Source organism: Bos indicus, chromosome 2 (genome assembly GCF_029378745.1).
Source record: "Bos indicus isolate NIAB-ARS_2022 breed Sahiwal x Tharparkar chromosome 2, NIAB-ARS_B.indTharparkar_mat_pri_1.0, whole genome shotgun sequence".
Lineage (NCBI taxonomy): Eukaryota > Metazoa > Chordata > Mammalia > Artiodactyla > Bovidae > Bos > Bos indicus.
Genome location: NC_091761.1, coordinates 129,145,490 through 129,158,410, shown reverse-complemented (window position 1 = coordinate 129,158,410; position 12,921 = coordinate 129,145,490). Strand labels below are relative to the sequence as shown.

The 12,921-nt window shown below is 54.1% G+C and overlaps 1 protein-coding gene across 1 annotated transcript in view; it reads right to left on the bottom strand.

Annotated features, from left to right (window-relative positions):
- Positions 1 to 14: 14 nt before the first annotated feature.
- ASAP3 (ArfGAP with SH3 domain, ankyrin repeat and PH domain 3) overlaps positions 15 to 12,921 on the bottom strand; it is a 51,314-nt gene continuing 38,407 nt past the window's right edge. Inside the window, 19 exon segments of the mRNA XM_019981579.2 lie at positions 15 to 1,407; positions 2,765 to 2,823; positions 2,826 to 2,854; positions 3,399 to 3,624; positions 4,727 to 4,922; positions 5,051 to 5,158; positions 5,252 to 5,319; positions 5,936 to 6,051; positions 6,219 to 6,304; positions 7,479 to 7,656; positions 7,841 to 7,935; positions 8,217 to 8,350; positions 8,432 to 8,622; positions 8,751 to 8,799; positions 10,671 to 10,758; positions 11,077 to 11,146; positions 12,280 to 12,389; positions 12,571 to 12,657; positions 12,839 to 12,914. Of these exon segments, the coding sequence (XP_019837138.2) occupies positions 1,291 to 1,407; positions 2,765 to 2,823; positions 2,826 to 2,854; positions 3,399 to 3,624; positions 4,727 to 4,922; positions 5,051 to 5,158; positions 5,252 to 5,319; positions 5,936 to 6,051; positions 6,219 to 6,304; positions 7,479 to 7,656; positions 7,841 to 7,935; positions 8,217 to 8,350; positions 8,432 to 8,622; positions 8,751 to 8,799; positions 10,671 to 10,758; positions 11,077 to 11,146; positions 12,280 to 12,389; positions 12,571 to 12,657; positions 12,839 to 12,914 (2,083 nt within the window). The 3' untranslated portion in view covers positions 15 to 1,290.

Here is a 12,921-nt window from a genome sequence, read left to right as displayed (position 1 = left end):
TGATACCACTGAAATTTACTCCAAAAAATCCTTTATTAGAGATGAGTGAAATAATAACAGATCTGAGATGAATAAAACCAGTCACTGGGGGCTCTGAAGACAACCCTGCTCCTGTGGGATCACAGACTGGCCGGGTCTCCAAGGTAAACAGCCCAGCCTCCCTGGCCAGGCTGCTGTGTTGGCCACTGGCATCTTCCAGCCGCCCTCGCTCATCCCGGTCCACCCTGCCAGGGCCCAGTGCCCAGCGCCCAGCGCCCACAGAACTGATGTGTTAGAGACTGATGATGGTGTAGGTGTATCTGTTTTCCAGTATGGGCCTGAAAGCGATGGTGGGATTTCTGATGCTAGGAAGCAGAACCTTTAAGTCTCCACCCTCCATTTCTATCACTCTCCTTTCTCCTTTCTTGGCCCTTTGCTTCCCCCAAGACTGGAAGGCTCCTGAGCTGACTGAGAGAAACAGGAGAGAAACGATGATAATCATCCTAGACCACGCCTTTCCTTCTGGCTAAATCAAGGAGAGTAGGCAAATCGGGGGTGAGCCCTACCCTACCTCCTTGCTGGGGATCTAGCAGAGGTCCACAGCAAGGCTGTGCTGTCCCTCAGAAGGAGTGATATTTAGAATATTTATTTAACAGCCAGTACAGCATGGGCATTGACCAACCAGGATGGATGCAGGCGGCAGACAACTGGAATACCATTCGGGTGTAAGCCAGCTGATCGTCAGTCTGCCCCTGAGCCCAGAAGCATCCTCTGGAACGGCCCTGCCCATTCCCAAGCCTAACTCTTGGGACCAGCTGCTGGGAAAGGGACCTCAGCTGCAGGACCTGTATCTTATTCCTGTGGCCTCTGCAGTGCCTGGCTCAGGAATGGACAAAGAGCCAGAACTCAGTCAAAGAATACTAGGCTAATGAATGACTGAGAAGACAGTCCCTAGTCTGGCAGAATCCCTGGCCTATAGAATGATGAATGTGAGCTAAAGTCCCCCAGACTGATGGAAGAAACATAGTCCTGCTCTGATGAAAGATTTAGGGTTCTGCAGCTGGAGCTAAGTCAGGAGCACTAGGGTCCAGACAATAGGGTTCCCTTGTCCCTGGCAGGTATGAGATAGAGGAAAACAAACCACCGTCGGCCCTAACACAGAGGGCCCAGTGTTCCTGGCAGGGGCAGGGGCTCACAGCAAGGAGGAAGGCCAGCCACAGAGGCACAAGGGACAGAAAGAGCAAGACCCCAGGGCATGAGCACCTCAGCTCCTGTCTGGTGAACTGAAGTCCTAGCTCTTAATGCTGGGCTTCAGCACAAGGGTGGTTCAGGCATGCAAGGGCCAGCAAGGAGCCAGTCCTGCAAAAGCTGCACAGAGCTCGGCAGGAGAACCCCAGTCCTCGAGCCGTCTCCTTCAGGGAAGCCGACCTGGGGAGGAAAGGATGAAAATTGATATCTTCTAAGCACTGGGAAGGGCAACCCACTCCATTATTCTTGACTGGAGAATCCCACAGACAGAGGAGCCTGGCAGGCTACAGTCCATAGAGTCACAAAGAGTCCGACACGACTGAAGTGACTTGGCACGCACACAAGCACTTATTATATCCCAGCTGTTTATCTCACTCAGTTTCAAACAGTTCTGTTGTAGGTAAATGAAATTATCATGAATGAAATACCCAATTTTAGAGAATGAAACTGAGGCTTGAAGAAGTGAAACACCACTTCTCCAAGACCTCCACACACCAAAGCAGGTCCTTATTCTCACATCTCAACAACGAGCATCAAGCGGGTAATGCACGATGGTGGCCATAGACACACATTCGTGACTGGTGCCTGCCTTTGGTGGACTGAGGATGACGATTCCCCAGAGAGACCCAGTTCCTCCCATCCCTTACTCTCAACACAGACAACTGATGCCATCCCTGGTGAATCCCCAGGGGAACCAGGAACAGAGGTGGCTTCCTTCTCGGCATGCTTGCCTCTGTCCTCTGCCCACCCCAAGGCTCCTCATCTAAAGATGTATGATTGTTCGAGACTCTAATTCAGCAGGGAGAAGCTGGATTAGGGATGACAGCTCCTGCTGTGCTATCACGGCAAGAAGATGATAGCACATCCCTGAATGCCTAGAAGTTTCAGCAGATTCCAGGAGACTCCTGTGCAAGGGGAGAGTCCGGCAAACCAAGGGCTGGTACCATAATCCTACCCTAATCCTAATCCTAATCAGCCACCTAATTAGCCACCCTAATCCTACCTCGTCTGCAGGGAAGCAGCACCCCTTCTCAGTGATCAGGCTGGCTGACACTGCTTTGCTTATCCTCCCCAGGGGAGCAGCCAGAACTTGGGCCTTGCCACCTCTGCCGTCTCTCAAGGCCACCGCTCTCCCCAGCTGCACCCGTCAAGGGCTGCAGCAGGGAGGAGGACCATGAGGAAAGGGACTGGCCAGACGAAGGCTGCCCCCCAGTGCTGGAGAGAGATCTCCTGCCCGAATACACTCACTCTTGACCAACTCTGCCTCCCAAGCACCCTGTTGTGCATGCATGCCTGCTCAGTCGCTCAGTCGTGTCCAACTCTCTGCAACCCCATGGACTGTAGTCCACCAGGCTCCTCTGTCCCTGGAATTCTCCAGGCAAGAATACTGGAGTGGGTTGCCATTTCCTACTCCCAGGAATCTTTCCAACCCAGGGATTGAACCCATGTCTCCTGCATTGGCAGGTGAATTCTTTGGCACTTCGTCACTTGGGAAGCCCAGGCACCCTGTCACCATCCTGCAAACCGCATGTCCTACCATCACGTTCCTTCCGGGTACAGGCTGCCGGGCTGAGCGACACTCTTCCAGGCTCCGCCCCCTCGCCGATAGGAGCGCGTGCTCTCGGAGCTGGAAGACAGGGAAAGGCTAACGTGACCCCCGTGCCCAGAGAGCCCCTTGAAGTTGGGGGAAAAGGCTCAGGGAGAGAGCGAGGCTGGGGGCTTGGGATGGCTGGGTAGACAGTCCATGAGGCCCCCAGGCCGAGTCCATCACAGGCCTCAGAGGCCTGGAACTGACCTCCGCACTGGAAATTTCCTCATGTCTATTCCCCAAACTCCAAACTGAAAGGGTCTGCAAGGAAGGCAAGACTGAATCCTGGGTTGGAGGTGGGGACAGAGTGAAGACCCCACTGTGAAACCCCAGAACAAGTACACAGGTGGGACAAGGCCTTCGCTCTTCCAGCCTGAGCCCCAGACTCAGGAGCAGATGTGTGAAGGGGGAAGAGGTCCAGTCGCCCTCCACTTAAGGTCTAGCATTTCCACATCGTTCACGGGCCTCAGAGCTAGGAGGCATCTCAGGCTTCAGGCAGGCACCCTTTAGAGGTGGGGAAGTAAATGAAGGCTCAGAGACGTCTGGAGACTTGGCTATGTTGCATAGCCGGGCTTTGACCAACCTGAACCTCACTGGGGGATACATCTCTGCAGGGGAGATTCCAGATGTCAGGCTGGGGCGGGAGGGGCCTTGGGGCTCGCAGGGGCCCTCTTCAGAGCTGGGTAGGGTTTCATTGGGACCCCCAGGTTCCACAGGGCTTGTGAGGCTGGAGGAGGAGGAGGCTGGGCTGCTCAGGTTCTCAGAGGCCCCAAGGGACTCTGAGCTCAGGCTGGGAATTTCAGAACGATCTGAAATCAGAAGTGATAAAGCCTGTCTTCATCACTTATGCAAAGGAACTTTTGACCTTGGGGACCTATCATGGTTCTCTCCCAATTCCCCACCCCGCCACCTACCTCTCCAGCACTTAACTCTTCCCCATCATGCTTCAGTCTCATGGCTCACACTGTTCACTGTTTTGCTTCTGCTCACACCCTCTCCTCAATCTGGACTCTCCTGCTCATCCTTCAGGCTCAGCTCTGATGCTGCCCCCTCCAAGAAGCCTTCCTAACCCCCACACCAATCCTAACAGGGTCAGCTCCCTTCCTCTCCTGAGTTCCCAGAACAAGCTTGTTCATTCATTCAACCAAGAGTTCTTGACAACAGCCAGGCACTGTGCTAGGTGCTGGAGAAATAGTCAGCAAAGCTTGCTTCTTTCCTTTTGGGATTTATGTCCTATGTCACACTATGCCTTATATTATAATGAGCTGCTGCTGCTGCTGCTGCTGCTAAGTCGCTTCAGTCGTGTCCGACTCTGTGCGACCCCAGAGACGGCAGCCCACCAGGCCCCCCTGTCCCTGGGATTCTCCAGGCAAGAACACTGGAGTGGGTTTGCCATTGCCTTCTCCAATGCATGAAAGTGAAAAGTAAAAGTGAAGTTGCTCAGTCGTGTCCGACTCGTAGCGACCCCATGGCTGCAGCCCACCAGGCTCCTCCGTCCATGGGATTTGCCAGGCAAGAGTACTGGAGTGGGTTGCCACTGCCTTCTCCTATAATGAGCTAGCCTCCAGTTTTTATCTCCCTCTCTAGACTGCGTGTCAGTAGACCCCAAGGGACTTGAGATACAGTGGATGCTCAAAACATTCTTCCCTCTCTTATTTAAGTGAAGCACTGAGGAATCTGGAATAAGACATACCTGGGTTTGAAGCCCACATCAGGGTTTAGCTGTGGGATCTTGGGCATGTTACTTAACATCTCTCTGCCTTTACCTATAAGGGGCAGATGATAACCCCTACCTGCCAGGTGACGGTGAGGATAACATGGACTAACACAACGCTCTTAGCTCAGTCCCCCAGCACATAGCAGGCCCTCAATGAATGGCATGAGAGAATTTTTCTGGGCAACCAACCATACCTCCACTGGCATGTCCCACACGCCCTTGGGCCATGGTCCGAGAAAGGTTTTTGACCGGCAAAGGTGGGGGGCAATCCTCACTCTGGCTCTTAGGGGCAGCTGGTCCCAGGCTGGTGATGGTCTCATAGGTCTTGTTGCTGATGTCCAGCCTCCCACTGGTCCAGCGGGCCTGGGCTGGGGGCTTCAGTGCACAGCGCTGCTGGGGCAAAATGGTGATAGGAAAGATGGCCTTGGTTCCCCGTGCTCAGCCCCACCCCTCCTCACCTCAGGGCCCATCTGACTCTTCCCTTGGGCTGTCTGGAGACCCGAGAGGCTGGGACGCACCTTCTCTTCCTCATCCTCCTCACTGTCGGAGCCAGGCTCTGTGGAAATTCCCCAGGCGTAGTCCAAGTGCAAGGGGAAGGTGAGGGTCCCAGCCTGGGCCTGCTCCAGCTGCCAAACACAAAGCCTTTGTAGTTCAGAAGGCCAAGGGCTCGGTGGAGAGAGACGAGGGGTCGGGACTCCCTCTCCTTCCCTAGATCTCACCAGGTTCTCACACTCCTTGTGCTGCTTCCTCCTGGCTATGTCCAGAGCTGTCTCTCCTGCCTCATTCACTGGGAGGGATAAAGACAGCGGTCATGGTTAGGGTCAAAGAGGCATTATAACATAGAGGTTAAGATGAGTCTTGGAATCAAAACTGTCTAGGTTTTAATCTTGGCTCTGCTACCTCATGGCTGTGTGACCATGGACAAGTGACTCAACCTCTCTGTGCCTTAACTGTCTCACCTATAAAGTGAGTATGATACTAACTACTGATGAGGTTGTTGTAAGGATTAAGTTAATGGACATAGAAAACCTGGCACATTATCAGGTGCACATTAAACAGTCAATTGTAGCTATTCTAAGCACTATTATTCAGATTTAGTTAAATGTTTACTTGACTAGGTACTTTCAGAAACATTTTATTTTATCCTTTTAGCAGGTCTACTAGGTCAGTGATTGCATGCCCATTCTACAGATGAAGAAGCTGAGGTTCAAGAGATGAACAGACAAACTCCAACATCACAAAGGCGGTCAGAAGCAAGCCAGGGTAAGAACCCAAGTCTGTCTGCAAAGTCCATTTGCAGTGCTTGGACTCTCCAAGTGCTCTGTGTCTGGGAATAAGGCAGGAAGTCCGCCACGAGGGGTAGCCAGGAATGGGGGGTTGATGGAGGAGTTGTCGAGCCCCACCTGTGGCCACTGAGGCTCTCCCTTTCAGCAGCAGCTTGAGGCAGTCGAGCTGGTTATAGAAGGCAGCGCAGTGGAGGGCGCTGTTCCCATCAGCAGCTTTGGCATCCAGGTGACCACTGCGGGTGTCGGGGGGTCAGGGATGTAGGGAGGTAGGAAGGGAACAGACAGGTGAGGGGGTCAGAGTCAGGGGCAAAAGAGGGAGAGGAAAGGAGGGAGGAGACGGGGAGAAGAGGAAGGAAAGGGGAGCGTGAGGAGGTGGGCAGGCGGGCAGGAAGGTTCTCACCCATTTTGGATGATGAAATCCACCAGGGGCAGGGAGGCCTGGTTGGCGACTCTGACAGCCAGGTGCAGGGCGAGCTCTCCAGGTGCCTGAATACACGTCCACACCTCTGAGTTTCCCCCAGTTCACCTGCCCCCACAACATTACCCTCTTGAACGCTTGCTGCCCCCTGACACCTCCAGATATGAGAGTGCCAGAACCCCGGTGAGAGGAGACTGAACGGGGAAACCTCAGGTTTCAGAGCGGGGTACAAGGCCATTCCTTCACTCCTTCCTTCAGTGGTTCTGCCTCCTCCTCCCCCAGGAGAAGGTGTTTCCCAAACTTGGTTCTTGGCTCTGCACTCCTCTCTCTGCTCCTCCTTTTCATGACCCCCAAGACCACAAATAACCTTGAGCTTTCAGTTATCATTTGCATGTAAGTTGCTCCAAATTCTTATCCTGTCTAAGTGCTGCACCCACCCTGGCCCCTGGACAGCTCCACCAAGATATCAGGCAGAAGGCTCAAAGACAAGGCACCCAATTACTGATGCCCAATTAGTGTCCATTTAATCTTTCAAAAGTCTGTGTTATCCTTTCCTTCCCAGCTCACATGATATTTGTTACTAGAATCACCAATGTGATGGTCTTCCCCTGCTCTGATCTCATCACTCCTACCCATTTCTAAAGCTTTTCAAGAAAAAAAGAAAAGAAAAGATTCTAACATTTATTGCATATATTATGCACCAGGCCCTTTCATACATGACTTAATTCTCACCTCAACCCTGTGGGTGCTATCATTAACCTGTTTTACAGATGAGGGAAAAAAGACTCAGAGAAGTTAAGTAACCTGCTCAGGAGCACACAGCTAGGAAGACAGAGCCAGGATCTGGCCTTAAGATTGCCTGACTGAAGCTGCGCTCTCCCATTTACCCCTCTGATGGTAGGGTTTGAGCAGATGTCAGAGGTGGGGCACAGGCTTCTCTGGTGGCTCAGATGGTAAAGAATCCACCTGCCAAGCCAGGAGAGCTGGGTTTGATCCCTGAGTCGGGAAGATCCCCTGGAGAAGGGAATGGCAGCTCACTCCAGTATTCTGGCCTAGAGAATTCCATGGACAGAGAAGCCTGGTGGGCTTGAGTTGCAAAGAGTCGGACACGACTGAGTGACTAACACACACATACACACACAGAGGTGGGGGCAGGGGGCAGTAATAATAGCCAGTCCTGGAGGAGGACAGGGTGTGCTAATTGTGTCTGGGTTGTAAGTGGTCCTTGGAGAAGGTTCTCACCTGCCCCTCGGGCCCTGGCAGTGGCTGTCCAAAGTCCTGCCCATTAGCGAAGGCCTCCAGCACAGACAGGAGATCCCGGTTGCAAATGGCTGTACAGAGTCTCTGAGGCTCAGGGGTGGACCTCCGGGCAAACCTGTGTTCCACATACTTGGCCACAATATAGTCCCTGCGGGCGCTCCTGCCAAAAATAACCGCGGGATGTCAGAGCAAGGACTGTTTCCACCCAGTTGACCCTTGAGACCATCCCACATGTCCTGGACTCTTCCAGACCGAAGCCTCCTCTTTCCCCAGGCTTCTCCCTGGGCTCTGGGGAAGCAGAATTTCCCCGGCCGGCATCCGCCCCCATCTGAGAATCTCCTTACATGTCACTCTCAGCGGAGGGCTTAGGGCCGCCGTGCGAGGGCAGCTGGGCCTCCATGACCTCATTGAAGCGAGTGTTTCCGATGTTCAGGGCCAGCTGGGTTCGCGGGAAAGTGATGGGGTTGAGACCCGGAGCTTAGGATAACACCCACCCCTGGAGGACTGAGCCCCCAGAGGTCCCGCCCCTCAGGCTCCCTCCTGGTCCAGGCCCCGCTCCTGACCATCGTCTTTCGGGCTTGTCTGGGTCCTGGCCCCAAATCGGCCGGGCCTCACCCAACCCCACAAGCTCCAGCGGAGCTGAACCAACCGGCCCAAGCCCCGCCCCCTAACCAGGCCACGCCCCAAACCCCGTCTGGCCCCGCCCCACCCCGCCCTCACCAACAACTCCGAGGGGCCCAGCAGGTCCAAGGTAAGGGACTGCATGCGTGAGAAGCGCACGCCCAGCTCGCGGTGGACGCCCGAGCACTGGATGCAGGTGAGCACGCCCAGGTTGGTGCTGAGCCAGGTGGGGTCTGCAAAATAGAGGCACTCGTGCCTCAGAGGCGTGGGCCCCGCCCCTCCACTTCCACCCGCTTCTCCTCGCCCCGCCGCACCTGCAGCCCCGCAGTCGCAGCACTGGCCATTCCCGGGCCTGCTCTTGACCTCGGCGATGAGCAGTTTGGTCAGGTCCTGGGGCTCCCCGTCCAGCCCGGCGGCCCCCCAGGGCCCCGGGCCGCTGCCGGGCTCCCCGAGGAAGGCACTGCTCAAGGCTTCGTCCTTGCTGTTCTGCAGCACTGACACCCACCTGCGGAGCCGGGCGAGCCACAGCGTGGGGATGACGCCGCCGGTGATTGGGGGGGTGGTGCTTCTGTATCAGGCCGGAGGCTGCCCCCCTCACCCCCACCCCTTGGCTGGACTTCAGGGGGCACTCACGCCTCACACTCATGTTCGTCCTCCGCCTGGAAGTGGTACGTCCTGTTGTCTGTGGGGAAAGGAGAGGTTGTCTGGGCCACAGGGATCCTGCTGGCCTTACCTCCCTGGGCCCGAGAAGATGTCATCCCAAGTGCTGAGTCCAGAGGGAGCTTTTGTCCCTGTGGGGCCAGGCTTGGTTAGGCTACCAGGGGAGGGTGATGACAGTGGCCAGCAGAGGGGGCAGTTTCTCAGCAGTCTCCAAAGTCCAATTCCAAGAAGGCCCCTCTGTGTGAACCAGCTTCCAGGGTCAGGTGCCGTTTCCCAGGGCACAAGACCCCCCTCAGCCCACAAGCAGAGTATCCTCTGAACCTACAACCACCTTCCCACTCAGCCCCAGGTCCACAGCCTCCCTTCTGGTCTTCCTGGCCTGTCCCTGTCCCCGCGCCCCCACCCGCCTGCACCAGCTGCCAGATGGTTGGGCCCGAGGTTCTGCCCTAATCACGCCATTTCACTGCTCCAAGGTCTCCTGTGGCTCCCTCCTTCCAGGAAAGAAGGTCCAAATCTTTAAGAGGTATTCCCAGGGACTTCCCTGGTGACCCAGTGGCTAAAAATCCACACTCCCAATGCAGGAAGCCCAGATTCGATCCCTGGTCAGGGAACTAGATCCCACATGCTGCAACTAAGACCTAAGCCAAATAAAAACAATAAATAAAAAAAGAGAAATTCCCAGGCTTCATCTCCCACTGCTCCTATGTGAACCCTGCACCCTGGCTAAACTGGTGGGCCCACCCTCCTGTTTCCATGCCTTTCGCCACACCAGGTCCTGTCTCCCGAAATGTCCTTCCCTAGACTTGACGTTCTGGGTTCTTCAAGGTCAGACTCTAGAGCTCTCTCCTCCCAGCAGCCTTTCCTGATTCCCCCATGGCAGGGTAGGACTTCTGTCCTCTAATCTCTGAGGGGGCTCTATCTGCACCGCTCTTCTGGACACTTCCCATCCCCTTGTAGTCCTGGGTCTCCACATTACACCCCTGCCAGGCAGAGCTCCCCAAGGACCAGATCTAGGGCTTTCTCAGCCTGTGCTGGCCCCCATGAGATGCCTGTCACCAAAGACTCCAAATGATGAAAATGGAACATTTTTAAGTAATAATAATTTTGAAAGCCAAATTACCCAAATCCATTTAAATATATTTTACAGAAATAATCATATTCAGAGTGGTGCGTGAATATATTTTGGGCTTCCCTGGTGGCTCAGTGGTAAAGAACTGCCTGCCGATGCAGGAGATGAAGGTTCGATCCCTGGGTGGGGAAGATCCCCTGGAGAAGGAAATGACAACCCCCTCCAGTATTCTTGTCTGGGAAATCCCACGGACAGAGGGCCTGGTGGGCTACAATCCATGCGGTCAGAAAACAATTTAGGGACTAAGCACGCACGCATGCATGTGGGTGCATTTTAATCTTTAATGTGATATAGAGTGAAGCTTTTAAATAGCCTGTCCAGGGCTTAAAGAGTTGTATGCCTGTAGTAGGCTATTTGATAAACACTTGGGGCTTCCCCGGAAGCTCAGCAGTAAAAAAAAATCCACCTGCAGTGCAGGAGACCTGGTTCGATTCCTGGGTCCGGAAGATCCCCTGGAAAAGGGATAGGCTACCCCCACTCAGTATTCATGGAATTCCCTTGTGGCTCAGCTGGTAAAGAATCTGCCCGCAATGCGGGAGACCTGGGTTCGATCCCTGGGTTGGGAAGATCCCCTAGAGAAGGGAAAGGCTATCCACTCCAGTATTCTGGTCTGGAGAATTCTAGGGTCACAAAGAGTTGGACACAACTGAGCAACTTTCACTTGTGGAATTGGACACAGACCCCCTAATTGGAGCCTCCCAGGACTGACTGGTCTCTTAGAGAAGCCTTGGCCAGTTGAGGTGTAGGGGGCAGGGACTACTCACGGGTCACCAGGTCAAAGCACTTTTTCTCCTCGGGGTTTGGCCTTACTTGGCATGTCAGCAGGGTCAGCTTCACTGGGGGCCGGTTTATCTGTGGGAAGTTGCAGATGGAGGATGTACAGTTACCCTCTGGGCCTCCCAAACTCTTAGGCCTCAGTTTCCCAATGTGTTAAATGGGCATAATAATCGTGTTCCAGTTAATGTCTCCCCTCTCCCAGCACCTCAAGGATGTGGAGGCTGGGCCAAGACCAGCTTGGGGGCTTTGGAGCCCATCCTTCCTCCTGCGGAGGGTCTCCAGCTCCCTGGATCCAGGTTTGCATCTTAGAGGGAGGGCTTGCCACCTGTCTGTTCTGAACACCAGGAGGAGAGGACCCATCATGCCCTGAGATCCCCATCCTCCAGGCCTCACCGTGCTGTGTGAGATGGTCAGGCAGCCATACTTGACTCCACACTTCCTTTTCTGCCAGACTCTTCGAATTCTAGGGCCCAGAGGGATAGAAAGACCATCACCCAGGGCTCACACTAGGTGTGAACATGTTGGTGAACAAGGTCCTAGACCAGGTCTCCGACCCCACCTGTATGACCTCCAGTCCCACTTCTTTACCTTTTCTGTCCCCTGACTCCGACCCCTATACTCCTAACTCCCTGGCTCCCTTCCGATGAAGGAGGCACAGTCCTGCCCTTAGAAAGCTCCCAATCAGATGAGGAAACAGACCCACTCTCTGAGAGTCTTTATTCTAAAGGGGACCATGTGACCTTGGTCCTCTGAGAGCTTCCGGTCTGATGGAAGAGACACAGCTCGCAACCTTAGGGAGCTCCTAGTCTGAGAGAAGGAATAGGCTCTTGACCATGAGAGATGAATTGTGATTAAAGACCAAGCAAGATAAACACCGAGACTCCCAAAATAAGATGGACTTTCCAGGTGGCACTAGTGTTAAAGAACCCGCCTGCCAATACAGGAGATATGAGACGCAGGTTCAATCCCTGGGTCAGGAAGTCCCCTGCAGGGGAGCATGACTCCCGTATTCTGGCCTGGAGAAGTCCATGGACAGAGGAGCCAGGCGGGCTACAGTCCACAGGATTGCAAAGAGTTGGACACGACTGAAGCAACTTAGCATGCGAAATAAAATGAGCAAATCCATAGTCAAAGCTACTTAACACTTTTCCTATAAGAGGTAAATATTAATTGGTTTAACCAAGTTATTTTTCTCTGATAAAAACTGATTAGTTAGTAAAAAAAAAAAAAATTAATGAATGGATCCCATAAAGGCTTTTGCATTTACAGCCTGATTTTTGTTTTTCACATGAGGGAACAAGGCACAGCCAACATTTTCATGTCCAGGCATATTCAGTATATTACAACGGTTAAGAGTGGGGCCATGGAGACTGCCCAAAAAGTGTTTGGCGCTGCTGTTCTCCTTCTTTCCATTAAGAACTGCAACGTTCAGCAGAGTTCATGAGCCCAGGATTCTGGTGGTTTTGCACTGCAGCATGGAGGGCCCTGGAACCCTCAACAAATAATAGGAACTAGCCCTTCAGGCGCCTCCTTCAACCCTATCATTTACGTCTGTGTGGCTTCGGGCAAGTTACTCGAGCTCTCTGAGTCACTTACCCGTCACTTTTCTTATACAAGAAGCCAACCTTCTCTGTCCCAAACTGCTTGTTGCCTTGGTGCTGGTGGATGCTGTAGCCACCTCCCGAGTTCTTCCGGCTCAGACTCTCCTGTTGCTTGGACACGTGAAGGAGACCTCAGGGCATGTGGGGCAAAGAGCCCCGTTCTGCAGGGGTCTCGCTCAGGGAGACCTTTTCAAGGGGACCCTGTGGGGTCTTCCTTTCTCTCCCTCCCTCCAGGGTGGGCCTGGGAGGGGGTGGGCACTTGTTTGGGGATGATTTGGGGGCTGACCTCTCTGCTCTCGAGCTGCAGTGTCCCTCGGAGGGAGTCCCGGAGCTGGGTCAGCTTCTGTAGCTCCTCCTCCTGGGCTTGACGCAGCTATGGGATGAAGGGCAGGACCCAGTTATCAGCTGGCAGTTGTGCCAGGCACGGAGCTCATGCCCAGAGCAGCAGGGCAGCAGCCTCGCTGTCTCGGCAGGAGCCAGCTCTTCCACAGCCACAGATGTTCCCAGGAGGACAGGGGGCTTAACCACACGCTCAGGGGTGAAGCCTGACTTACTGTGTGTACCGAGACTGCCAGCTTCTCGATGAAGGGAGACAGGCTCTGAGCTGCCTTCAAGCCATCTTGGAAAAAGCTGAGTT